General features: G+C 50.6%; 3 protein-coding genes across 7 annotated transcripts in view; 1 reads left to right on the top strand and 2 right to left on the bottom strand.

Annotated features, from left to right (window-relative positions):
• Positions 1 to 10: 10 nt before the first annotated feature.
• On the bottom strand, positions 11 to 18,131 carry P4HTM (prolyl 4-hydroxylase, transmembrane). The gene is made up of 9 exons (XM_072875545.1): positions 17,848 to 18,131; positions 17,695 to 17,776; positions 8,028 to 8,218; positions 6,895 to 6,991; positions 4,637 to 4,799; positions 2,828 to 3,013; positions 2,306 to 2,396; positions 1,636 to 1,759; positions 11 to 397 (listed from the first exon to the last, which is right to left on the bottom strand). The coding sequence occupies exons 1-9, from the start codon at positions 18,100 to 18,102 to the stop codon at positions 174 to 176; spliced, it is 1,413 nt and encodes a 470-aa protein (XP_072731646.1). The 5' UTR covers positions 18,103 to 18,131; the 3' UTR covers positions 11 to 173.
• LOC140657875 (secreted frizzled-related protein 5-like) lies at positions 379 to 16,675 on the top strand. 3 transcript variants are annotated; one of them, XM_072875547.1, is made up of 4 exons: positions 379 to 10,712; positions 11,477 to 11,649; positions 12,574 to 12,660; positions 13,537 to 16,675. In XM_072875547.1, exons 1-4 carry the CDS (start codon positions 10,387 to 10,389, stop codon positions 13,869 to 13,871), a joined length of 921 nt encoding a protein of 306 aa, XP_072731648.1. In that variant the 5' UTR covers positions 379 to 10,386; the 3' UTR covers positions 13,872 to 16,675. The 3 variants fall into 3 exon arrangements, with proteins under 3 accessions (XP_072731648.1, XP_072731647.1, XP_072731649.1); XM_072875546.1 differs by having other exon boundaries at positions 12,571 to 12,660; XM_072875548.1 differs by lacking the exon at positions 13,537 to 16,675 and adding an exon at positions 13,045 to 13,254 and having other exon boundaries at positions 12,571 to 12,660.
• Positions 18,132 to 18,319: 188 nt separating the features above from the next.
• ARIH2 (ariadne RBR E3 ubiquitin protein ligase 2) overlaps positions 18,320 to 26,555 on the bottom strand; it is a 35,473-nt gene continuing 27,237 nt past the window's right edge. Inside the window, exons 10-14 of one of the 3 annotated variants that reach the window (XM_072876463.1) lie at positions 25,187 to 25,338; positions 23,943 to 24,086; positions 23,524 to 23,592; positions 22,496 to 22,579; positions 18,320 to 22,039 (exon numbers count right to left, since the gene is read on the bottom strand). In XM_072876463.1, coding sequence (XP_072732564.1) covers positions 21,968 to 22,039; positions 22,496 to 22,579; positions 23,524 to 23,592; positions 23,943 to 24,086; positions 25,187 to 25,338 — 521 coding nt within the window. In that variant the 3' untranslated portion in view covers positions 18,320 to 21,967. The remainder of the gene's footprint in view (positions 22,040 to 22,495; positions 22,580 to 23,523; positions 23,593 to 23,942; positions 24,087 to 25,186; positions 25,339 to 26,555) is intronic. The other 2 variants (XM_072876462.1, XM_072876461.1) reach the window with 2 other exon arrangements.

Raw genomic sequence — 26,555 nt, 5'->3', positions numbered from 1 at the left:
GCTCATTGGCCGGGCCCCGCCGCCCCGCCCCCAGAGCACGCGGAGGCGGTGCCCGCCTCGCCACGCTTTATTGGCCCCGCCGCGCACGTGGCCCGCGGCCCCGCCCTCCCGCCCAGCGCGGGAAAAGGCCACGTGCGCGCGGCCAGGCCCGCCGGGCCCCTGCGCCCCCGGCCCTACAGCTCCAGGTGCACCCCGCTGTAGGCCTTATCCACCGTCCACTCGCCCGGGGCTCCGGCCCCGGCCTCGGCCCCCGCGTAGCGCTCCATCTCCTGCTGGAACTGCAGCTGCCGCCGCCGGTTGGGGTCCACGTTGATCCAGTTGTTGGCAATCCACTTGGTGCCTTGGGTGACCAGGCAGCCCCCGTGCAGGGCGAAGTCGTCCAGCTCCCCCACCCAGCCTGCGGAGCAAAGCCCTGTGAGGAGGCGGCGAGGAGGGCTGCACGCAGCGCTGGCAGGCACAGCCAGGAGCGCACAGGCAGGCACAGCCGGCGAAGGCTGACGCCAGCTCTCCTGCCCACAGCGCCTGCTTGGGTCTTAGCTCACGTACATCTGACAGCCCTCTGTCCTAGCGCTACCCCACCCTAGCACCTACGAGGAGCTCGCCAGGGCAGACTCCCCATGTGCAAAATTCTCGTTGGCCTCCGTGTCTCCACTCAGCACAAGGGGCTCTCGCGTTCTGCATCATGGCTGCTGTTTTTCTCAGCTCTTCCCAAAAGGGGAGGCTGGCATGGAAGAGAGCAGGCCTGTGGGAGTCGGAGGCTGACGGCCCTATTAGAGACTGCATTTCAGCAGTTCTCAATGATCCACTCTTTACAGAGGTCCCATGGTTTTTCTGTGGCAGACTTGCATCGGCAGCCGCCTTCCATTTAGGAACAATTTGCTCATAAAAACACAACAAGGCTCTTCTTACAGGAGAATGATGGTCTTGATATTATCATCCAACAGCCCAAACGCTGGTCTTGTGACCTCCTCTGTGGGTTTTCTAGAGATGGAAACATGGGCTGCTCCCAGGGGATGCTATAACTCCTACCTCCCACCACTGCTTAAAATCTGCCGTCGAAACACTCTGGAGTCATACTCACCAGCAGCCTGGAAGATTCATGTCAATCCCCCAGCCTGGCTGTCAGGGAAAACCACGCTGTGCTTCGTGAGAAAAATAGCCCCAAGGACACATATCATCAGGCTGCGGCCGAGCTATAAAGCAGGAGTCGGGCCATGCCTCCCTGTGCTGCAGAGCTGATGGCCGTGCCTTTGTCTACCTCCCCTCCCCACCCCTTTGGGCAACACCACATCAGTGAAACATTTTGAATTGCAGACCAAGTTCCAGCAGGAGTTTCAGCTCGCACAGCAGGATGGAAGGCAGCTGGCGATGGCTAGTGCAGCCAAGGTCTTTGTTTGCTAGCTAGTCCCATCCCGCAAAGACATCAGGAGCCACTGACCTACTGCCTGTAAACAAAGGCCTTTCAGGGTCAGGAAGCTCCTACCCAGCTGGTGACAAGCAGACTCTACAGTTCCCACTAGCAGGCAGCTACCACCCTTTGGCTCTCTTCTGAGCTCCCAGTCACCGCAAGAAGACGGCTGTCACCTCCTGCAGTCCTACCCCTCCCAAGAGCCGAGTCTTGAAACGGGACCATACCTTCTCCATCTGACAGGTAGTTGTACCAGAAGACAGCAGTGCCTTGCTGAGGTTTCACTCGCAAATTGCCCTTGTCGCAGTTTTTCCGAGTATCTCGCAGGTCAACGTCGTTCTGGATCAAAGACTGGCAAGAAACCACAGAGAAGGTGTTGCAAACGGGGCTGGAACGAAGCGCACGCACTGGGCTGCCTCTGCTGCCAGCCGTCATCCTGCCCTTTGCCTGAATGCCCCACAGGGACAGCTCAAGGCTGATGCTGGGCAGGACAGGGCTTTCACAACCCACCCGGAGCAGCCAGTTTCAGTCCCCTGGAGGTCCATGACCTGTTTCTGAGCAGCCGCCCATTCCTTAACACGTTGTCTGACAGAAGCACAACATACCTGCCAAGACTTAGCCTGAGGAAACCTGCCTGGACAGAAGCAAGCAGGACCCATGTTATAGCAGCAAGGTCAATAGACCACCCCTCACGCCTCTGAGCAGGGAGAGCTGCAGCTGTCAAAGCCCTGCTCTCTTCCCTTGGCCTCAAAGGACACAGCTTCTCCATGCTCTATCTACGAAGGCTAACGTCCACCAACCTCACACACCAGGCCCCTTCTGCAGCCACAGCAAATAAAGACATTCAAAGAGGGACTCAAAATCCCCAGGGGTAACAAGTAGGTGAGATTCATTTACCATCTCTTCGTACGTCCTGTTATCGGCTATAGGAAAGACTGTTTCACCTCCCCCAGTCACATTGTTCAGGTAGAACAGCACTGTCACGTACCTGCAAGACAAGAGTGGCTGTTGGGGGACACAACTGGAACAGGAGGAGACGCACAGGGGCTGTCCGTACCCTGCCCCTCCACCATACATACAGCGGTTCATCCAAGACATCACAAGATACATGATTTACATCATCAGCTTTTCTCCAAGGACAAGATGAGGACAACAAAGAAAATCCCCTTCCGCAACGGTGAGGGTGCATTTCTAGCCTCTGGTGGGGATGGCCCAGCAGCTCTGCAGAACCACTCTGCCCTCCTTGCATGGACTCGCAGGATTCACCCACCTCCCCCTTCAAGCCCCTCCACGCCAGCGGTCTCCAGAGCTGGCTTACTAGCCCACAACCTGAGCACCGAGCCCCACGTGAAGTGAGGTGAAACAGCTCTCCACACCTCTTCTCTAGCGCGGTCCAGATTGTGCCAAGGCAGACCTTACCGGCAGGAGGTCTCAAAGGGAGCGCTTTCATTGGCGACCAGCTTGGTGTGGCTGCAGGCAGTCTCGGGGAAGACAGGGCCACTGTCCATGTGGGCATGGTAGTGCCCTCCTTGGTCGTACCGCACAACCTGGAGGGGCTCGCTGTGCTCCACAATCTCAGGGGGCAAGCGAGTCAGGCGCATTACCCTGGAGAAGAGGAGAGCAGAGCAGGTGAGGGGAAAGCACCATCACCCTGGTTGGCTGCTACTCCCAAGCACCGAATAAATCCAGAGAAAGAAAACTCCCTTCCCCAACAGACTGGAGAGATGGATGGGCTGAAGCAGGCATGCCAAGAGATAACTAGATCCTTACAGATCTGTTGGACCATCAGCATCAGCTCAGAAAGTCCTCATCAAGGTTAATAAAAAAACCCCCAAACCGAAGGGTGCATCTCCAGCAGGACCGCTCTCAGGAAGACTTTGCTTGCTCAGCAAGATCCCTTCTGTGTGTGTCCCTGGAGCCTTCATGTGCCATCTCATGGCTTCTCTGGACTCCTGCACACCGCCTACAGACCTCGGGGACAGTTAGCAAAGCACAGGGCCCCCTGCTGAGAGTGAACGAGAGACTAGCTCTAGGAATATTCTTGTCACCTAACTCACCTTTCCCTGTTGCCTTTTCAGCAGCCTCCCCCAGGGCAGAGGGGCACAGGAAGTGATCAAGGAGACCGGAGCCCTCCTGCTCTGGGATTTTTCCGCTGCTACATCTGAGATCATCCCCAAGGCAAGCAGGTACCTCTTGAGACCTGCCAAAGAACACTCAGAGCTCTGAGAATTTGGACTGATGAAGCCCTCGGGGCAGGCACGAGGGGATTGTGGCACCCAGGCAGGATGGCAAAGCCCCTCCAGGCACCACGCAGTCCTAGGGAGGACTGTAACAGCCTCCTTCAGCGCTATGTCTTCAGGTCCTCGTAACAGTGGCCAACTGAAGAGCGTAAAAGTAGTATAACGATGCGTGTGTGTGCTGGCTAGCTGGCACGGAGAAGGTGGCAGCCACAGCCTGCTCTAATCAAGGCAATATGCGACCCCATTCTCCTGCTGGAATGCACTGAAGAAAAGGAGTGGCCAACAGCCATTTTCAAGCCTTGGGACAGATTTTACCCACCCATGTTCTGGGCGAGGACCAGCACCACAAGAACAAGAGACTCTCCAGCCAATTATCTGAAACTCACCACAGCTAAACGATTTGGCCTGCATGCTGGGTTTCAATGCTTCCCAGTACCAAACCCGAGATGAAGGGAAGGGTAAGAGGTTCTCCCATCTGCTGTGACCTGCCCTGTGATATGTGTGCTCGGAGGATTAAACTAACTTGGCTTACTTGAGGTGAAATCGTGCTTGTTAAAAAGTCAGCTCTGAACAGCTAAGGCAGATTTCAGTGAAATGCATGAGTAACTAAAGCAAATGACAGTAACTACTGGCACCCAGACAGCATTGGAAATGGGCAGTTTCTCCCAGTAAGCTCATTTACTAATTAGAATGAATTATTTCATATAATGCCAAGTCTTCTTGCTTTTATAGGGCTGTTCCCAAAAGTGAATGGAGATGCTGAAAAGTTTGATTTTTCTTTTTCCTTTTCCATGGGACAATACAAATTCTTGTTCTAATGAAAACCTCCTCTCCCCATTTCGTGTCTGTGTTCATTGCTCTTTATACTCCAAAGACTTTCACGCAATTAGGAAGTGTGAATATTAGCAAGTCTGCCACTGCCTCTCCCACCACAGGTGGTCCTTGTGCCTACACAAACCCAACCGCCCCCCGGCTGCCTGGCCCTTACCTTTGCCGAATGGCTCTCATGACCTGGTGTGCCCCCTCGCCCTGGTACAGCCAGGTGTGCTGGCTGTTGCGCACCAAGTCGCTCATCTTGACTTTCTGGCTTCCCATGTACTTGTGGAAATCACGGATATTCAGTTGTTTGAACTCCTCCAAACTCAGCACACCTACGGGAAGAGAGGAAAAGCTGGCTGACTCTGGTGCAGGTAATAGCTCTTGGCGTCTTGTACTCGGAGAAACCACCAGCTGAGGGCACTGCAGAAACTGCCTTCCTCAAACACGGGGTTCCATTCAGGGTCCACCACTGTGCCCACCCCGGGCTGCACCCCGTACGTGCAGCATTACAGACCCCAGCAACGCTCCCACCTTTAGCTGAGCAGAGGGCATACAGCAACCTGCAAAAGTGAACTGTTAGCTGCTGTGCAGGGTCAGAACTAGGACAGGCAAAATACTATTTTGAACTTTCTCCTAAAACACATAAAACAAGCCATCAAAAGAGAGAAATAGCCACTACAGTTCTAACCTGTGCAATACCACAGCCAAAAAGCTTGTGCCACCTGATGCCTTGGGGCTTGTTACTTATTTAGACATGTTTAAGAGCAGAGTGGGACACCTCAGACCCCATTTTCTACAAAACCTTGCATGGTAATTTAAAAAAGCCAAACCCAAAACAAGCAGTACATTCTTCTGCATTTGTGTAACTGCAAAACATGAGCGAGAAATACAACAGAGTACAATCTTGCATAAGTAGAAATAACAGAAAAGTGAGAGGTAAAAAGTGGTTTCTACTAAAACAGGTATTTCTTGTTTGCACTCGACTGGACTCAGCAAGGGATGGACTTTTGCCTTTGTCGGCTTCAGAAAAATCCTTGCGTTTGTTGTTTCCCCTTTCTGGAGAAGAAGGAAGCCCTGCACTGGGGACCAGGTCCGTGGGGCCAGAGCATGCAGAATACTGCACCGGGCTGCCCGGCAGCCAGCACGCACCATGGGCTGCGAGTGGGCTCGCTCAGGCAGCAAACCCAGTGCTGCTGTGGTGCCAGCTCTGCTCCCCGGGCACACAGCACCCTCCAGCAGGAGGAAGGACCAGCCACCAGGGTCAGCCTGGGACAGTTCCTCAGGTGCCAGTGGTCATGACCAAATTATCCAGACCATTATTATTTCTAGTGTCTCCCTGTCCCCACTTCCCCTTACTCCACTTGGTCTTTGATGACGCAGCGCCGCATCCAGGTTGTGACCTGGTCTCTCGATGTCACGTACCAATCTAACAACAGAGGGAAGCAGCACTCTGGAAGCGAGGTCCTGCCAAGAGCACTTTCATGGGACCTTTCATTTGTTAATGTCCGGACCGGTGGAAAAGCCACTGAGGACTCAGTCATACGCTCCTACCCCTGCCAAGAATGCCACCAGCCCGGAGGAGTGGGGCACGGGGTGCCCTCCGGATATTTAGGCATTCACACGGGTACTGCTTCAACTCCAAAGCAGCTCCTCCTGGGCAGCTCTCAATGCCAGGTCACTGGAAGAGAGCGTGCAGAGCCTGTGCATTCACTTAATTTGATTAGGAAATGGAGAGTTGCTTAATTGAGGCCACTCTAATTAGAGCAGCAGAGGTTAGAGTGCACGTCCGGACCAGCAGGAGCCCTTGGGAGACTGGGGGCAGGAGGGGCAGAAGTGGCCTCATGGAATACAGAGAATTTGCAGCAGCAGAGAGGGGGGTCAGCAACAAAGGCTGACCAACAAGACTACCCTCACCTCCACTTATTCCACCCTCCCCTGCAAGTGATGCAGCACTCCCAGCCTGCTGCAGAAGTCTCCCTGAAAACAGGGGGGGAGTGGAGGGTGCCCCTTAAAACCAGCAGCCCAGGTAATGAGAGCTACATAGTCAGAGCCAGAGCGGTCTCTCAGACCACGGGAGCAGAAGCGCACCCTGAAGGTCCCATTACAGCTGGGCACAAACCAAGGCAGGTTCGACAGGGGAGAGGGAGTGCAGAGTTGTGTTCTGGTCCTGCTTCTGCAGGATCTAAGACCAGGTGGTGGAACTAGTCTGCTGCTAGACTGGTGACGAAGGGGCAGGAGGGCTGCGATGAGAGGTTTACGCTGATTTTACTTTTCTGCGAAGGTCTCTAAAGCAGCATTATTTTCCTTTGAAGGACACAGCTAGAGAAACAGGCCTGGGCACGGACATGGCTATTGCTCTGCCCCGCATGGCTGCGCGAGGCATCCAGCATGCTGAGGGTGAAGGGATTCCCATGGAGCTGCTCTTACCATTCCCGTCGGGATCGGCCTTGACTGCAGTGTACATCTCCCGGATGTTTTCAGGGGTCATCCACCTGCCATTCCCAAGCCGGGTGTGGGTCAACACCTGAAATTCATAAATGGATCAACACTGGGCACTGGTTTCTTGTACTAATGAAACCCTACAGATTGTCTGCTTTGAGGCCTGGCGGGCTCTCCTCTGCAGAGCATCGGCCAGCCAGGCGTCAGCACGTCTCTGCAGAAAGATTGCAGAGAGAATCATCTGGCAGCCACACACAGTGTGTGGCTGATGAGTGCTGTTATTTCCAGTTTAGGTCATGGCAAATGACTGCTGGGACTCCATTAACCAGTCATGAGATGGAGGGGGCACAGCTCTTTCTCTTGAAGGGAAAGTAAAGTTACTGATGATAAAAGTGAATGCTTTTACTTGTCCAAGATAAGGGCTTCGAACAAATCGCTTCCTTTCCACGTGGACAGAGAGATGCAGTATCCCGGAGAGCTCTCAGCAGGCTCTGACCTCCAGAGAAAGGAGCCTTGCCCTGGGTTGTCACTGGCACAGCTCCCCGTACTCCACAACGTGTGCTGCCCACGGGACAGTACACACCCCCAGCGCCGACTGAAACGGGAGCCTGGGGAGGGACATCCTTGAACTGCCAGTGCCTGCCCTGATGCACCCTGCCATACAGGGCAAGGGTGCTGAAGAGCTGTGGACAAGGTGCTCATTATCCCCCTCCAGGGTCATGAATAGGGGTGGCTTTGCTGACGTCTGGTCAATTGACTGCAGTCAGTCCCCACAGGCTGCACAAAGCAGCGCCTACACTACAAACTCACTTCCCTGCGACACCCAGCAAGAGGAAACCCACAGCACAAGGAACATTTTACCCAGCGTTTTCAAAACACACATCTCCTGCCAAGGACCGTTGCTACCTCCCAATAGCATCACACAACTGCTGCACACTTGCCCAGAAACTTCCATGCTGAAGACCAGCACAAGTCTTGAGACATAAAATTAAGCAAATACTGATCGGTATATACTGGGGTCTGCCCCTACCCAAGCACATGAGTAATCACGAGACCATCTGAGGAGCGGACCTGCCAGAAGGTCTCCCAGCAAACCTCCCCCAGTCTGTCCCGCACTCTACCTCTTTGAGCTGCAGCTGCCCATCCTGATTGTGGTCCAGCAGATTGAAAATATCCATCTGGCTGATTTCTATCATTTCCATGGCTTCCTCATAGTCATCCGTTGGTAGGATCTGGCTCTTCTGCAGCCCCTTCAGCTGTGCCAGATGGACGATGAGCTTGCACTCCTCCTCTGTCAGGAAGTCAGGAATTTCTGCAGCAAAAGTGTGAGCAGCAAGAGAGACTGAGGAACTGTTACAGTGGAACCTCATATCGATGGCAGGGCACTCAGAAGGGGGAAAAAAAAAAAAAAGAGGTGGGGGGGCAATTTAGAAACTGCCTAAGTTTGGGACATTCAAACACATCCAGCCTTCTACCAGAAGAGCTCTCAAAGAGCATACACCACACACCTGAGCTGCTGGAGGTGGGTATTTTTACAGCAGCAGTTCCTAAATGTTTGGATCCAGGGGTCAAGCCCTTAAACTCTCTCGCAGATACCACAATGGACAAAGGAGTGAACAAACACATGCATATCACCACATATTATCACTTCAAAGGTGACATGTGGATCACAGTCTGGGAACTGCTGCTCTACAGGAAGGCAGGCCAAAACCTTTGCGGTGGGCAGTGGTGATGGCCAGAGCTTCACGCTTCCTTGCTCTCACGTGGAGAGGACAGCGCTTTGCACAAAACCAAACGCCTTTCAGGGGAACCTGGCACAGTGCTCCACTATGAAACTCAAACAGCAAGGAAACAACTTCCAAACTTATTTCCACTCATTCCCTTGATCCCCCACTAAAAATGGTCTTCAAATTTATTATTACAGGGGAAGACAATGCACATGGTGGATGCCACACTCCATACCCAAGTAGCGTCCTGGTATCACCAGCTTTCCTTTGCAGCATGACATCAGCAGCAATCATGCAATACCAGGATCCCAAGAAAATTTAAATGCAGAGAAATCCACCGATGACTATGAGGCCAAGAGATTTGTAGCTGCATGGTGCACAGGGCACGCACTTGCAAAGCGCTGGCGAGGTCCCGTTCCACAGCACAGTTACACTGTGGCCCAGCAGGTTGAGAAGGTCCTTCTGGCTGCTGTCTGTCACTGCTACGGGGATCTTGTTACCAGCTGCTGAGGCTTTTGAAGAGGGAAAGAAAAACCACCAAAGCAGGACAGGTTTAAGTGCTCCTAGGCCCGAGGTCCTGCTCTCCAAATCACAGCCCCCTAGAGCTCCTGCAGGTATGTGCCAAGGGTACATTATATCTCCACTATAGCAGCAATCCTCAAAGGGGGGAAAAAAAAAAAGTTAATTACTTGTATGACCTTAAATCAACCCTATCAGCTCAAACTGTCAATAAGCAGTTGGCTTCTTGCTAAGTACAGACCAGAACTAGCCCTGGAGAAAATGAGATGTTCCTGGGAAGCCCCAGAAACACAATGCAGCCGGCTGTATCCGTAACACCCTCCGAGGAAACAATTTCCGCCACAGGCAGCGCAGGGTCCTTGTGCCAGAAGATGCTTCAGAGCTGGAGCTTCCGCTGGCTGGTTTGAACCTCATGGCACGGCACCAGGTCCGAATGAACTGTGTGCGCTGGCAAGCGATGCCCCCAGTATTTCCAGTTCCCCAAACTGGGCTACAATAATGACAGCTTCGGGAATCTTAATTACGTGCTGGAGGAAGGACAATCCTGCTCTTCAGCAGTAGTAATGGGATTTTGTAATGAAGTAAAGATTCTGTTAATAGGAAAGCGCGCTCTGTCACACAGGTTGCAAGGTGAAGGGGTTTCCAGCTGAGCGCTGCCAATCCCGTCTGCAAACAACCTGGCTCCACAGCTGCAAATTAGTTCCTCTCTACCCTCAGCTCTCCGAAACGGTTAACTTCTGGCTGTGAGACCATCCTATCTCCCTGCCTGCTCAACAATAGATCCAGCTAAACAAATGCCTCCTAATTGACTTTGAGCAACACTTGATTGCTTTTACAAAAAACAAAAGAGAGGAAAACATGGGGGTTTATGAAATAATGACTAATCCTGGAGCAAGAGAAAGGGGATGGGTTGGAGCACTGGTGTCAAACAGAGATTCAATCTTGGCTGAAAAAGCCCCAAGACACATGGGCCAAGTCATTCATCCCTCCCCAACTGCCCTCATTTCCACACCTGCTGATCTAAGCCAAACCCCTGCTAAAATCCAAACAATCGGGGCCGCTGGCAAACGAAAATTGGAGCATTGTCTTTCCCATGAGGGCTCTGAAAGGGCCGCACTTAATGAGGATGGATTGACAGAGAGGTGCCTCATAGGCTATAAAAGGCATCCCACAGTCGGGAGCAGCTCAGTCCAGGGTGTGCCGCCTGTTCACCCGCTCCCGGCTTGCTCCGAGCATGGTCACGGCCCACCGCAGGCACCCCTCGAGGCTGGGTGGCCCATGGCTGCTGGGTCTCCTGGCACGCCTGCTGCTCTGCAGCTCTCCAGGAGCCTGGGCAAGCTACCTGAGGAGATCCTCCAGCTGCACGCCCATTCCACACCACATGGCCTTGTGCTACGATATCGGCTACTCTGAGATGAGGATTCCCAACCTGCTGGAGCATGAGACCATGCCAGAAGTGATCCAGCAGTCTTCCAGCTGGCTGCCCTTGCTGGCCAGGGAGTGCCACCCGGATGCTAGGATTTTCCTCTGCTCCCTCTTTGCACCAATCTGCTTGGACAGGTAAGATGTTTTTACAAGTTATTTCAGCTGTAGCGAGTAACACTCCCCAAGAGCGCAACTGCGTTTGCCTCCCGAGAGAAAACGTGTGCAGTGTGATCAGTGCAGTCCCCAAGAAGCCGTGCTGCCCCTCTCAGCGAGGGGCAATTGGATTACCCAGCAGGGACCTTCTCTCTGAAAGTGAAACATGAGCATTTCATCTCGCAGGACCAGAAACATTATGTTCCCTCCTCTGGGTTTTCCTGCTCTCCCACCCCAGGCACCACTGCTGTCTCCCCTGGCCACCCCCCTTGCACACCACAGTAGCTGCTGGCACCCATCGGCTTCACCTCCCGCCTCCCCTGCAGCCCCCTTCCCAGCTCCGGCCCCAACCACGCAGGGGCTTCCTCAGCCCGACAGTGCCAGCATCAGAGAGAAATCCTCAGTTTTGAGGTGCAGCCATCAAAGGACAGAGCTGCTAAGGAAATCAGGTATCTAATTAGGCACCTGTAAAGTTTAGCAGCCTTTGCACAACTAGAGAAGATGCCGGGGAGGAGAAGGGCTTCTGGCAGCAGCCTGTATCAAACAGCCTCATCCTTCCTGTCCTCGGAAATTCGTTGTTTGCTTCCTGGGCATGAATGTTCAAAACACATCAAAGATCCCAAAATAGCTCTGCTAGCCCTACAGTGTGCAACACAGCCCTGTGTGGCAGCAGCGCAGTGCCAGGGCTCGACCCTCAGCCTGCTGCCAGGAGTCCACAGCTGCTGCAATCCCCATCCCCTCCCCAGGCTCATCTACCCCTGCCGCAGCCTGTGCGAAGCCGTCAAGAGAAGCTGCGCACCCGTCATGGCTTGTTACGGCTACCCCTGGCCCGAAATCCTGAACTGCAACAAGTTTCCTGCAGATCATGAACTGTGCATCGCGGCAGTCTCCACAGATGAAAATTCCTCGAGCAGGAGAAGTAAGGGTTTGGGTTTTTTTTCCCCTCATATGTTTTCCCATATGTAACACTGAAAGCTCAAAAGGATGAGCCTGTGCCTTGTTTCTATTCCTAATATTTCTGGGTTTAAGCCATATTAAAAAAAATAAATTATAAATTCTAGTTTTGTTCTCTCTGGGAACTCCACCGTGTCTAGAAAATTAGTGTACTGCAGCTTGTTCCCCTCTCTACTGTATTCATTAGCTCCCCGGGTGCCATCAGACCATGCGGGGTTTGGGGCAGGGGGAAGAAATCGCTGTAAAAGCCTAACGCTCAGGCACAGCTTGTGTGCAGGCTCCAGGCGGTGAGATGTGCTTCCAGCAGAGCTACGGAGCTGCAGCCCTGATCTTTTAGCTGTGTCCAGGGTTTAAATAAACATGCAAAAAGAAATGTTTTGCAAGCCTTCACTTTAAACATTAGGAAACACCACAAAGGGGCATAAGCCTCTGCAGACATGAGTTACACAATAAAAAAAAAAATCTTTAAGACTGAAAGGCTAAATTAAACACTCAGATACTGATGAATACTGGGGGAGATTCAAGAGCAGTTAAGGGGAGAACAGACGCCTCATTTCAGCATCACTGGATGGAGTCTGGCCATACCAATGGCTTTACTGTTTCATCCAAACGAGGAGATCTTCATTAAGCATCTTCACTGCTGCTTTAACATGCAGCAACACACGCAAGCCTAAACAAAGCACGACAAGCAGCGTCTGCCCCAGCCACAGAAAGGAGAGCTTAACATTTCCCACCCTGGCAGCCTAAGCTGTCTCTCCAGGGACTGGGTAGCTCGGGAGGAAGCACCACTCAGAAACAGCAAGCCACCACTCGCAGATCTAAAAATTGCATTCTGCCTTTTCCAGTGAAGCTTGACAAGGGTGTTACAACCAAATTTCTGTTGCAGCAGTGCCCCGAGCCAGCTGCAAGGACTGTGAGCTTGAGGAGGCCAGCACTGCCAGGGAGATCCTGGAAAACCTCTGTGCCAATGATTTTGGTAAGTAACCACCCTCCTCCTCTCAGTTGCTGCCATTCCCTCCAGCAGCCAAGTAGTGGCATGGACAGAAAATGGCTTTGCCATAACAAACTGACTTGGAGGAATGCAGCTTTCACAGCAGATCCCAGGGATTTTCAGGTCCCAACTTACCTGTTAGGTAGCAGGAGGGCCCAGCTCCAGGCAGCACCGAAGGTGAAGAGCTGCTTTATTTCTGTGGGCTCTGATTTGGTTTTGGTCTGTGGCTGCTAAATACAAGCACTACTCTGGTGTTCCCTCGGAGACAAACATTTCAATCGATGCCCATAAAAACCTTTAGCAAACTCCATGTTAGTTATTTCAAACTTCAATACCGTTGTTCTAGTAACGCGACTCTCCCTCTCCTAGCCCAAGCAGGTGGCAGCACTGGCTCTGCTCAATCAGCTGGCAGGAAGTTTTCAAGACACTGTCCTGAATTCAGGCACAAGACCTTCATGAAAAAAAAAAAAAAAGTTAAAAATCCTGGGCAGCTGGCAGTCATGTCACCTCCTGAAATCCCAGCTCAGAAAAAAGTCAAGTAATTTGCACGAGACCAGGACTTTGATGCATCCACTTGCTTGTGCCTCTGCTTCCTACAGGGTTTCTGCCCACGGAGTGGTGCTGATATGCCTTCGCCACTCTCATGAGAAAAGCGGAGTGAGAAGAATGGTGTTCTGTACTGGAAACTAACCTCAAACGAGAACTTTTACAAGTTCACTGCAATTACAAGAGCTTGGATGGATGCGTCACCACATTACAGAAACAGCATTACAGAAACAGCCTTGCGTTGGCTGTGTGTTTAAGTAGGTAAGAGCTATGAAAAGTAAAGAGAACTAACAGCTCTTTTTCCAACCCCCGCAGCAGTGAAAATCCGAATCCTGAGGAAGAACATGACCACCACCATCTCGGACTTCGACCTGGACCCCTCCAGGGTGGAGGTCCTGAAGCACGGCCCGCTCCTCAGAACCGAAATCCCCGCCAGACTCCAGCAGTGGCTGGACATAGATGCTACCTGTGTCCACAACATCATGAGAGGCACTCACGCAGGGGTCTTTGTTGTAAGCGGAGAAGTACAAAGTGACAAAGTGGTGGTGAACAAGGCCTACGCCTGGCAGAAGAAGAACAGGAACCTGCACCAGGCGGTGCGGAGGTGGAAACATCACCGCTGCCCTGAACAGGCTGGCCGGAAGGTCTGAAAAATCTCAATTCCAACAATAAGAAACTGCTCCTTTCCCTATGGCTAGAAAACTCCTTTCCCTGGCAGTTGGTGTTTTGGAGATGTACAGACAATATTTTTAGGTGATTCAAAGCAGTCATAGTCCACAGATAGGACCTCACTACAGATCCCTGTTTTACTGAGACAGAGCTTAAGGATGCAGATTTAATGTATTCCTCTCGCAAGGCTCTGCAGATCCAGGACTTGCGATGGACGGCTTTGTGTAGGATCCAACGTCACAACAACACTGAACTGAACTCTGCAGGCGAACACGAACTAGAAGAGACCTGTAGTAACAGTTCCTTCTAGTTCTCATCAAAGTTGATAGCCATTTCAGCTTCATTATTTGACCTCGAGACATTGATGCCGTCCAAGTGCCTGCTTGCTTTCTGTCCAGAGAGATTACATGAAAGCCTCCCTGACTGCTAAGTGATGTTTTTTGTGTAACGGAGCAAATACTTTACTCTTGAACAGTGTGAGGTAAATTAAAGGTGAGAGGAACCCGCCCCGGCAACGCCTGGCCCCTTAAAAAATGAATGCTAAAGTCACTGTTGAGCAGTCACTCAGGCTGTCCCCTCAGCTTGCTACGCTGAGAGCTGATGAGCATCCGCACAGGTAAAAGGAAACAGCCGTTCTCGAGCAGGAAAGGCACAGAGCAAAGATAGCTGAGGATTTCTGCGTAACAGGGAAAACAATTTTTTAACATCAGAAATTCAGTTTGGATCAGAAGATTCTGGTAACCGGGGAACTGACAAAGGTATCACAAGAGCCTTGAGAAAGAGCAGCGTGGGAGTGGGACATCAGCTGTTTAAACTTCTGCTTTGGTGTGCAACAGCAGCTTTGCTTGGGACTCGGAGGTGAGCCCCGACCACAGCACAGCAGGAGATACTTGCAGTTCTGATATGGGGGGGAAGAAATGTTACACATCTGTCTGGCCTTCCCCCTGCAGGCAAGGAAGACAGAAAAGGTGGCAAAACCCAGTCTCAACAAGTTCTCTGCAGCTCACTCTCTCACCCAAGTAAGGAGGGACCGTAATTCCCTGCAGGGGTAAACACAGCTACAGCTCTACACTCCAGACCACAGAGCAGAAAACAGCAAATCCCCAAATGAGAAAACAAGTCGGATTTCTACTGCCTAACAAAGCACTGTCTGTGGAAAGTTTTCTACACTGGATTCAACTTGGGACTGAAATAAGGAAATAGGGGAAAAACAGCTTTTGTGAGAAACACGTTCTGCCTTGTTCATGACGCCTGCAGTCTCGGTTGTGGAGAGAGCCACCCGGTTTGATGGAGACACATTGCCTCCCTGTGCTCGTAAAGCACATCAACAACCCACGATGTGATCTCCTCTTCAGATTGAGTGTGGGCTGAGACAAGCACTCAGACGCTCACACTGAAATTCAGCTGCGCCCTGACATTTGTGCAGTGATTACTTCTGTTCCCTGAGGCTCAGAAGAAAAACACAGCGAGGTTTTCCTATTTTTATTCCTCCCTTGCTGCCTTGTCTTGCAAACCGCCGCCCAATCCACAGAATCCGCTGCCAGGTGGTCCCTGCAATGGCAGTATCTTCTGAACAGACTGCGTTTGGAAAACACAACAGAACACATAAAAGCTCTGAAGGTTGAAAAGGCTTTGTCTGATATTTGTTTTCCATTAATAGGATTATTTGATTACTAGTGTTTCCTAACTAAAAAGTGCACAGATGGCCTGACTTACAAGCTTTAGAAATGACGTCTCGTAGCCAGAGGGGGAAAAAATAGGGCAGGGACTTTTTCATAGCTCCATGAAATACGCTTGGGTTCAATGCAGATGACTTACCCACATTTAAAAACAAACCGCAAGTTCCCCTATGGTGCCCAGTGCCATGCTCCAAAGCAGAGAGCTCACATTAAATCATTAACGAGCCATCCGCTGCTGTAGTCCCACTACAGCCTGCTCTGCTGAAAGCAAAGATCACAGACCAGCCACTTATTTCCTTAAATTGGCTCTCGCATGCCGCAACACTTTGTGTTAAGTAAAATCCCCAGAAATTCAAGAGTCCTTCCTTGCTAGCGACTTCTGGTTTTGTCTAACACAACCCACTTAAACACACACTTCCTCTAATTTAAGCAACAGAGATGCAGTAAATTAAGGGGTTTTTTAAACCAGTTGATTTAGATTGCTACTGTTTGCATAGATAGAGAAGTCTCTGGAAGTCTTTTAAAGTCAGAGCTGGCTCCTGGCAGGTTCATCCAGGAGATAAGAGCTGTCTTGCGAGTTGTGGTTTCTAAATAAGGGACTCCCTGTTGGAGGACAAAGGAGAATAGACTCGCGTGGCATCTCACGTCCGTCGCTGTCCCCGACACCATCCTCAGGGAGCAAAGAACCGATGGAGGTGCCGGCGTGACAAGTTAAAAGCTATGGGGTTACTGCTGCCAGGACCAACCTGCCTTTTCTCACCTTCAGCACCTTCCTCGCAGGCCAGGATCAACTCTTGTACTTAAGCAGTACCGGTAGGGCAGAGAAGGTGGAAACAGGAGTTTTCCTGAGCAAAAACCAGAGCGATTGCCCCAGACCATGGTTCTGGTAATGACGTCAGTTTTGTGAATGCTGCGGGGTATCAGCTCCAGGTTGGTGTGTCTGTTCACTGAATGTCTGACAGAAATCCATTTAGAAATTTGCATACCATGAGTACCACATATGTAGAAATGACAAAATAATTTTGTATATTTCTTCCAGATACTTATTGCATTAAAGGAGTTTAATAAGAAACCCATCTGATTTATGGCCAGGCTTTCAGTGTGTATAATCTACTTGGAATCAGAAAAAAACCCTCTTCTTATATTATTGAGAAAACATCTAAAAGACTCTCAATACTATCTTTGCAGAGACAACAGGTTTTCTCTGACTTCGCAGTAGTCGGAACTTTGTAATCGTCTGTCCCAAAAAATTAATTTGTATATTCTCAGTGGATTTCCAGAACACAGAGTTCAATTAATGAGATTTTATCAGTCACAGCAAAAATCACAGAAAGGTAACGAAGGTTTTAAAATATCTGAAAGAAGGATGTCGTGTGGTTGTATATCCGAGCAGCCAGAAATAAAGATACATCTAGAACGGGAGGCAAAATGGTGGAAGACATTAAATCTATCAATTCTCCTGTTACTCATTTCCTCAGCACCGAAGCAGCAACACTAAACTGCTTTATCGTCATTTATTACCAGAAGTTTGGGGATCTCTTGTCCCTTCCTAATACTTAGCAGCTTCTTCGAGGTCCTCTTCAGCGACCTTCTGCCTATTCACGGTGTTTTAACGGGAATCTGAAGAACCTGCAAGGGTTCATCTTCCAAATCCTTCTAAGCAGGCCATCCAGGACAAGCAACCGCTGCGAATACGGCATCAAAAGACCTCCAACAAAGCCACGCTCCTTTAACGCAGCCCCGAGGAGAAGCGACACAGGGGGGGAGAAGCGAACACGCGAGGAGTCGTTTTCCCCCGAGTGGGTGTAAGACAGCGGCGGGTGGGAGACAGACCCCCCCCACCGTTCGGGCGGCGGCGGTGGAAGCCGGCGGGGCAGCGCGGGCGGCGGAAACCTCCCAGACCTGCCTGCCGCTGCCCGCCGGCACCCACGGGCACCGCTCCCGCGGCCCCGGCCCCGGCTGACGGCCGGGCCCGTCCCCCCACGAGCCAGCCCCGGGGGAGGCACCGAGCCGGCTGCCCGCTCCCGGCGCGCCTGGGGGCCGGCAGCAGCGCGGGCCGGTCTCCGCCGCTGCCCTGCCGGCGGGGAGGATGCCGGGGGTGGGAGGCAGCGGGGCCGGTACTCACCGAAGAGGAGCGGCTTGAGGCTGAGGGTGCGCACGGCGTGGACCCTGCCGGGCACCAGCTCCACCCGCTGCGTGTGGCCCACCTGCGGGGAGAGCAGCGGTGAGCGGCGGCGCGGCCCCGGCCCCGGCCCCAGGCCCCCGGCGCAGGCCTTGCCTTGATGCCCTCGAGGCGCGGGAGGGCGCGGGCGGGCGGCGGCGGCGGCGGCGGCGGGGGGGCGGCAGGCGGCCCACCGGCCTCGCCGGCGCTGAGGTGCACGAAGAGCAGCAGCCCCAGCACGTTGAGGACGTAGAGGTGGGCGAAGACCATGAGGACGAGGAAGTAGGGCCGCGAGCAGACGGGCCGCGGGCGGCCTCCCGGCGGGCCGGGCAGCGGGGAACCCTCCGCCCGCGCCGCCGCCGCCGCCGCCATCGCGCCCCCGGCCCGCCAGGCCTCGCGCGTCACCCTGGCAACCGCCCGGCGTGCTGCGTCACCGCGCCGCGGGGGGCGGGGCCAGCGCGCCGCGGGGGGCGGGGCCGGGAAGAAGCACGTGTAGCGGCGGGCGCTGCCCTCTCCCGCCCCCCAAGAAGAGCCAGGACACCTCCGAAGTTAGAAAGTCACAATTTATTTCAAATAAACCAAGGGCACACCTCTGGCAACCGTCTCCCGGGCGGTTTCCGCCGCCCCTGCCCCTCTCCAGTGCCTGCGAAGAAAAGCGAGGGGTGGCAGTGGCTTTGCGGACCCCCCAGCCCCCGTCGGGGTACACCGCAGCCCCCCGCCAACGCTGTCCCACAGCCTGAACCAGAGCGGGGTGAGGAAAGGAATTCCCAGAGCAAGTGCCTCATTTAAAAATAAAGTTATATTTTTTTCCACCCACTTAAAAACTCTAAAATTTAGAGTGCAAGACTATAGTACAGAAACCTCCTGCTGCCCCTGTGCCTGCCAGCGCACAGAGCAGCAGTCATGCAGTTTACGTCATCAGTAGAAAATTTTTTGTTACAGTCTGGGAAGCCTGAGGACTATTAGAGATGAGGCAGCCAATGCACTAACACAAGCGAAGCTGAAATAAAAGAGTATTGGACGCAAGGATGGAGAGGTGTCAGGCTGGCGCAGGAACTGGAAACGAGTGCAAAAAGAAAAAAAGAGCTCAAACATTCCACAGCTGTAGCAGTAATGCACCAAAGGGAAACCTGTGCCTCAGAATTAACGGCTCCTGAGCCACTTTCTCTTCACCTACATTCATGTAACCTTGCTGACTCGAATAGGGCTGTGTACCTATTAGAGGGGAAAAACCTGGCCTTGTCTTTTGGCGTTGAGGACTCCCGTTTCCTTCCTGCCACCTGCCTCTCGAGCAGCGTCAGCCACTTTACACAAAGAGCCAATAGTCCCTGTGCTCTGCAGGTTTCGTCTTGGAGTCTGCGACTTTCTGTATGACACCAATACAGAATTCACCCTGCCTGGGCTGCAAAAGCAAGTCAGTCCTGTTGTTTTCCTAGAGAGCATAGAAATAGGATCTGTGCGTGCAAGCCAGGGCTTTCACCACCTTCAGAAAGGGTGTTTTGTTTTCTTTTAAAATAAATAGAACTGCTGACAAAGCTCTAGTTTCAGAAAATTTGAAAGAATTAAGGGGGCGCGCTGTGCAATATTTATGACTGTTCCCCAGCCAAGCATCTCAGCAGTCTGTTCAGTAAGTTTGGCTGCAGCTATACGGTCTAGCTTGTCTACAAACAAGAATTCATAGCAAAGCATTTTGTGGGGGCATGGGAGAGGGAGGGAGACAGACAAAACCCCATTCTCATCTAGCTCAAAGCTGGACAATTATGTAACAGAAGTGAGAGTTCTTTGGGATTAGGAAACTCCATATACCTACTCTGCAGAGATTAGGTGTTATGATAGTTACATTTAGACAACAAGAACACCCGCTTTTATCCTAATTAGTACTTTGCACATTACATTTTTAAAGAACAGTTTAAACATTGGTTCTATGCACTGCAAACTGCCGGGTCTCAGCAAGCTTCCCCTGCGCTATCCCTTCCCCTGGGTCCAGTGTGCCCAGACTTGGACAATCATTTGGGAAGGGGAGAGGAAGGAAGAGACTGACCCTAGAATATATAATGAGGAGGGCACAAAGAGGCTGCTGCTGGGAGCAGAGGAGGGAACGAAGTCAGGAGGCAGCAGCTGGAGCAAGAACATATCTACCTCTATGGCTCCAGCCTAGAGGAGAGCCAGACAGGACAGAGCAGGAACGCAAGGAGCCACGGTTGCGGAGATCTCTTGCGCAGCAAGCAGCACTGCTCCCAGAAACCATGGACTCCCTCCCTGCCCCTGCCCCGCTCCCTGGCTCCAGCCACCTCTCTGCAACCCTGCTCTACCCTCAGCTGCTTCTGTTGTAACCCCCACTCCACTGCCAGCAGCCCCTTGGCAGTAGGTTGCCCCGTTCCCTGAGGATGCATCCCACACCGGGGAAGGGAGGGAGGAAGGAAAAGGCCTCTCAGTTTGAAAATTTCCTCTGTGTACAACAAGCATGGCCACAGGATTATCTCCTACAACAGCTGCTACTCCTTTAAACTGATTCCTCTCTCTTGTTAAAATCCACCTGCCCAATTATACGTGCTGAAAATACTTGGCTCACATGTCTCAGGTACATGAAAAAGGCTCCAACAGCAGAGATAGCTTATTCTGACATGCAGGAATTTAGCACTTTTCCCCCTCCAGTTTAATCTTTGTCAAGTGACGTTATGTAAGAGCAAGAGAATATACAGGGATGCATCAAAGGCAACACTTCCACGTACGGCATGGAAGAGAATCCCATGAGTTCCCCGCAGAGGTGAAGATTTCCTCCAATCGGAGACTCCAGCTCCACCTTGCTGGCCGCAAACAACATGTTCCTGGTGCAGGTGACATACATGCCTGTGAAATCTTAACATGTGACCTGCTTCCTGCAGCAAACAGGCAAGCATCAGCATTTAAGTAACCTTTTTGATGTTAACCCCTACCAAGATGAACTAGGTTTTCATATTTTTATTTTAGTGTATATTTTACATTAGAAAAAAGAATGTTAATAAAAAAGCTCCACATGCTCCTAAACAATCAATTTTCTGATAAGTCCCACCAGTATCAATACTAATATACAAATAAATTAATTTTGCTAGTTAATTTTCTGCCTGGCTTGGTGCAGGCTCGGCACAAGCAGCGCACCTGTATTCAAGTGCCCGTCCACATTGCCAACATGTGCCAGGGAGTGTGTTGTACATAATCCTTCCTCCTCATAATGTAGCGGTGTTTAGTCTCACCTTGACGAATGGGATCAAATTTTCTCAGCCATGTTACTCAGCAGGCACAAATAATCTTTACCAGGCTGCATGGCACTGCTATAACATGGATTGTTTCACTCTGCAAAAGCCCCAAGCCTTGATTAACAACTGTATGCTACTATTCCCTCATCACTCACTTTGGCAATACAACACCCTCCCCACAAAAACAAGTAAAGCAAAAATCTACATGGAAGACCTAAAATTCATCAAATGCAGAATCTGACCTGACTCAAGGCATATCCCCCAGTATTAACTTGGTCTCTCCCCTACAATTCCTCTGTTTGCTTTTGTTTGTATAGCAGGATTTTGCACAGCTGATTTACAAGAAAAGAGATGTCACATGTAATCATACTAAATCATGGCCACTGCTGGTACTGTCGGGTCAGACACAGCAGCAGCCACTCTTAACACCAGCCACTCTCCTCGTGCAATGCCAATGCTACAATGCCCTGGTTAAGAGCATCGGGAAATCTAGCCGAGATGTTTTGTAACCTCCTTCAGTGCCTAGGAGGATTTTTGGGTCAGAGGAAGGGAGAGGGAGAGGGGGAAAAGCCCATTAAATTTACAAGCAGATTAAGGAAAAACACTCCACTGCCAATTTATTTTTAAAAAGGGTTGTGTGTTATTCTAAGGTTTGTCTGTATAATTGTACAACCGTTGAAAATTACATAAATTGTAATGATCTAATACTATTAACAGCCATTCAGAGAAAAACTCCCTCCCCTTCTGAAACCATCAAGGGCAGGAGGGAAATGTCCCAGGAAATATGCCAATCTGAACTCTGGCCTCTAGCCTGGCAGAAACAGAAAGATAAGAGAACAAACTGGACTAAGATGTGGTGTTTGCATGTGTCTGACTTGCAAGGGGAGGGGTGGCTTTGTCCTTGGCCGTGTTCTCCCAGAGGCAGTGCCTGCTTATCCCGGTGAAGCTGCCATCACTTCACTCGCTGCTCTCACCCCTGCACTTTGTCACTTCCTCCTGTCTTATGTGTCATGGAAGTCTTTCAGCAGGGTCCTCCGTCTCTGCTCTGCTATGTGCATCTGATTCTCTAAGTCCTGGTAAAACAGAAGGTAGAAACTGTTAGCATGAACTACTTGCAGAAGAGCTCATTTTCCTTGGGGAGAGACTCAGCTCCAGCCTGAGAAGCTGAGCACTTCACACACGCTCCGGATCACAAGACTGCAGATACTTTTCCTTTTGACATGGGCTCCCTCTGCAGTTACCTGGCTCCTGCTCTGTCTAAAAAGCTACGCACTCAAGGAACCAGAGGGCTACGTGCAGCTTCCTCCAGAGCTTTGTTGGTCCCATTTCAGTTTGCAGGACTCACTGCAGCCCTCCCTCCTCTCCCATAAGGCAGTGAGCACTCCACTTCTACAACATCCTCTGGCTGAAGGTGAGTTTCTGGATCTAGTTTCTCAGAACCCTCACTTGACTGCCCTAGCGCTCCTGCAGAAGTGTTAACCCCAACAAACAAAACCCCGCCAGCAGGCTCAAGCAAGCAGAACACTCACCCCTCTGTCATAGCTGTCTGCTCGCTCCACCTTCCATGAGAGATTTTCAATTTCAGCTTCCAGCTGGGCCTGCTGGTACTCAAACTGCAAAAAGCAAAATTACAGACAGCAACAAGAAACTAGTTTAGTGGAGCAGTTTCATACCACACACTGCACTTGAGGAGCAGACAAATGTGTTCTGCTGACAGCTGTGCTGGCAGAGCAAGTTTGTGCCTCCTCCTTATCCACCTTCAGCTACACAGCATCACCCCTTCCAGGAGCTTCTTGTGCAGGCACTCCCCAACCTGCATCACTCAAAATTAACCCAGTCAGCCTAAAAACACTGCAAGTGACAAATACCTCCTAACTCAGCTCATTTTGCCATAAACGGGTCAGGAAATGCTCTTGTGAGCAGCTCTGCAAGCACAGCAGAAGGACTGTTAACTACTGCTGGGAGCAGTAACTTGTCCCACTGGCATCATCAGACCCAGAAGAGAACATCTGTCCACAGCCTCAGAGACTGTATATGATGCTATGGGGAGAGATTGGATAACAGGTTTTACTGGACAACTGAGTCAAAGAAACAACCTCTTCAGTGAATTCAGAGCGATTTTTGGTTATGTCCAGCTCATGGGATGCTCCAAGCCAGCAAGGAACTTACAGCAGGAATAAAAAGCAAAGCTACACCCTGATTCAAAGCTGGAAAAGCTATGCTCCAGCAGCTCTTCACATGAAATATGGCCCACAGCACTGTGATAAGTCTTACCAAGGAACAAACGCAAACTTCCAGCCTCAAAACATTCTGGATAAATTGCTTGTTAGTGAAAGTGCAGTGATGCCCTGGGAACATAATGTAATGTATCAGAGGACTGAGCTGCTGGTCAACTCGAAGTGAAGAGGAAAGGTGTAAAACCACCTATTATTTGTCCTGGCCTTACCTCAAACTCAGGACTAATATTTCAGACACTGCCAAGCTCTGGAATTCAGCCCAGCATGCTGCCAGCTACACCCCAAAAAGCTAACAGCAAAAAAAGAGCAAAACATCTTACCAGTTTCTTTCTGGGACCAGACTCCATGTAGTAGGCATATGGATATGTGTACTGCAGGGTGTAACGACACTGTTGGGGAGCGGGAGGAAGAGAGAGAAAAGAAGGACAAAAGTCTCACACTTGAAAGTCAGCACAGTCACATTTGTGTGACCACTACATGCTAAGAAGCTACCTTCTGACAAGGACAACCGGACACTTCATGGTGGAATTTCATACACCTTCCCTGGAAGAACTTGTGCAGTTAAAGTGTAACTTCACAGAGGTCACCTCCAGATGATTTTTGGCTAGTTCATGTCACAGACCAGAGGTACTGTCCCACACACCCACAACCCCTAAATTCCCTTCTTCACTTGGTGTTGTGAATTTAGCATTCTGGTGTGTATTCTCTTCTCTGTGCCAAACAAGCCACAACTACCCACCTTTGCAAGTAGTTTTGCAGCATTTTGTAGGTATTGCCAGTCTATCCACGTTCCCAAGTTGTTCATAACTCTTTCTTGGATTTTCTCCTGGATTCGTTGGTACGTCTGTGCCTCCAGCTGTAGGCTTTTATTGTGATTCTCCCACTGCAAGGGGTGGGGGTGGGGGGATGGGGAAAGAAAAAACAACGTGAGACCAAAATACTGCTGCTGTAAAAGCACAAGCTCTAGCAAGCAGAAATTGAAGTGGGGCAGGAGTCCAGCAAGGCGAGACATGCTGTGGGAAAGAACAGCAAGGCAGCACCTCCAGTAGCAAGTAGCGGAGGCTGTATACAACAGACTGACAGCAGCAAAGAGCCGGGAGCAAACCCAGCTCCTCAGAGTGGGAACGCCCTCTGGTCACACAATGACCTTGTGTCTAACAAGATGGAAAGTAATGGTGATTCCCCTACTTAAAGGATTTCTATAGAAAGATCAAGAGTTTAAATTAACATTTAACACAGGCTCAGTGAACTCCAAGATCCATGTGCACATTGTAAGCACGGCCATTTCCCACAGCCTGTTGGTCTGGAGAGCCAGGAATGAACACATTTATTTTACCAAATATTTTACCAAAATATTTTACCAAAGGACTTGGCTCATGGTGTGAAGAATAAACTCATTTTAATGTGGGAACTGAAATGCAGCAGCATTGAACCTCTACCACATTCTCTTCTAGAGATGCTGCTCTAGAATTGCACTGCATGGCCAGGTGCATCGAGCCTGCTGTGTGGACAGAGATGCTCTGACTGCAACTTTAAAAAATGTGATTAGATGAAATTTTAGGAAAACTTTTCTACAGCCAATGGAGCTTTGAACATGGCAGAGTTTATTTAGTCTTTGTCTCTATAAAGACGTACTGCAAGGAACTGAAGTTCCCTGATCCTGGAAGGAAATGATTGGAGCAATATCTATCTATTGCAGCAGCACTCAGCCTGCAGGAAAATGGTACAGTGGCACACCGGTCATACTGATTTTCTCTAGCACAAGGAAATATAGGAGCGAATATGATGTGCTTTGGATACAACATTACTGGTTTGGATGGGACTAGCAGGGCAGGATTTTGAGTGAAAACCAACAGGGCCTGAAAATTCTGCACAGATTCTCTTTGGGCAGTTTCTTGCACGGAGATTGCTGGCAATGACCTTTGCACCAGGCAGGGAGCATTAAAAGGCTACAGCAGCTCTGGCCAAGGAGATGTCTCCTACCCTCTCAAAATAGAACAAGTACTTCTTAAGGGCCTCCCTGGCCTGTGCTTGCTGACTCTGGTTTACAATATCAGGATTCTCTTTGTACCGACTGCATTCGTAGTACTCGCTGCCGTGAGTCTTCCAGTCTCCCAGACACATCCAGCAGAAGTCTGCAGAAAACAGCAAAAAATCCACTGTGATGCACAGAAAAAACCTCAGAGAAAGAAAAGCTTCAGGAGACACAGCCCATCTGTTTTCAGATATTTCTGCTAAGCCAAGAAACATACACATTTTGTATCATCTGGCATAATGGAACACAATAGTGAGCCAAAAATACCAGCCTGTCTTGAAGATTTTCATTGTACAGCCTCCTGAGCAATTATGGAAAGTAAATCCTGACGTGCTGCATCCTGTACACCAAGACCAATGGACAGAACTGTGCTTGCGCTCTGCATAGGCTGTCACTCTAGATTAAAGAGGAGGCAGGCTGCAGTCTTATTTGTGAGTTGCATCCTCCCCACCACTGGCGTACTGCCCCATGCAGACCTCTGGCTGAATAAAATATGAACAATCAAATCCAAAAGTGAACTAACTCATGAAAAAGTAAGTCTGCCCTCAGTTCTCCCGAGGAGGGAACTACCCAGATAACTTCAGATATCAATGGTTTATGACAATTCAAGTTAGGAGCCACTGAACTGGGAAGAAAGTGGAGGAAAGAGAGCGATAGCAAAACCCGTGTGACAGTTTCCTGATTTCAGAGCAAGGCTGTGAGTGTTCTGCTGGGAAGGAAAAAAAGATGGAGATTAAGTTGCTACAATAGGAATCACTTCTATGTTACTCATAATAAGAAACTGAAATTTGTATTTCCAGAGTTCACCAGCCTTCTTGAGTGCTAGTCACCATGGTACCTTGGCACTTGCCTGCTCACCCTTGTCACAGAGCTCCATCAAAGCACGTCCAGTGCTGCTGAGGACCCCAAAGCAAAGGAAATGAGAGAGAACAGTAATCTTTAATCATCTTCCAAATAAGGTTCTGATATTATAATATCTCCTAGTGGCACACTTAACTTAGAGGGCTGAATACAAACTATCTCGCTCCAAGGCAACAGAAATGAATTCTGCCATGAAAAGAGAAGTGCAAGAACAGGCTGTCATTTTGTAGGACCACACAAAGGGCCAAAGACACTCAAGCTGCTAATTGCACAGGGATGGACTGAGAAGTCCAACCGATAACGTTTTGCAGAACAATTCACAGCTCCTGTAGTTTCACCTGGGTTGAAGCTCATTATTTCCATCACTAAGCAGAAGGACTTAAGCTGATCTGAGCAAATGGCTCAGTTCTGCCAGTATTTTCAGCTGATGACAAATACAATTACATTGAAAGCATT

This window comes from Ciconia boyciana, chromosome 11 (genome assembly GCF_034638445.1).
Source record: "Ciconia boyciana chromosome 11, ASM3463844v1, whole genome shotgun sequence".
Taxonomy (NCBI): domain Eukaryota; kingdom Metazoa; phylum Chordata; class Aves; order Ciconiiformes; family Ciconiidae; genus Ciconia; species Ciconia boyciana.
The sequence above is the reverse complement of the archived record's forward strand: the minus strand, read 5'-3'. Positions and strand labels throughout refer to the sequence as shown.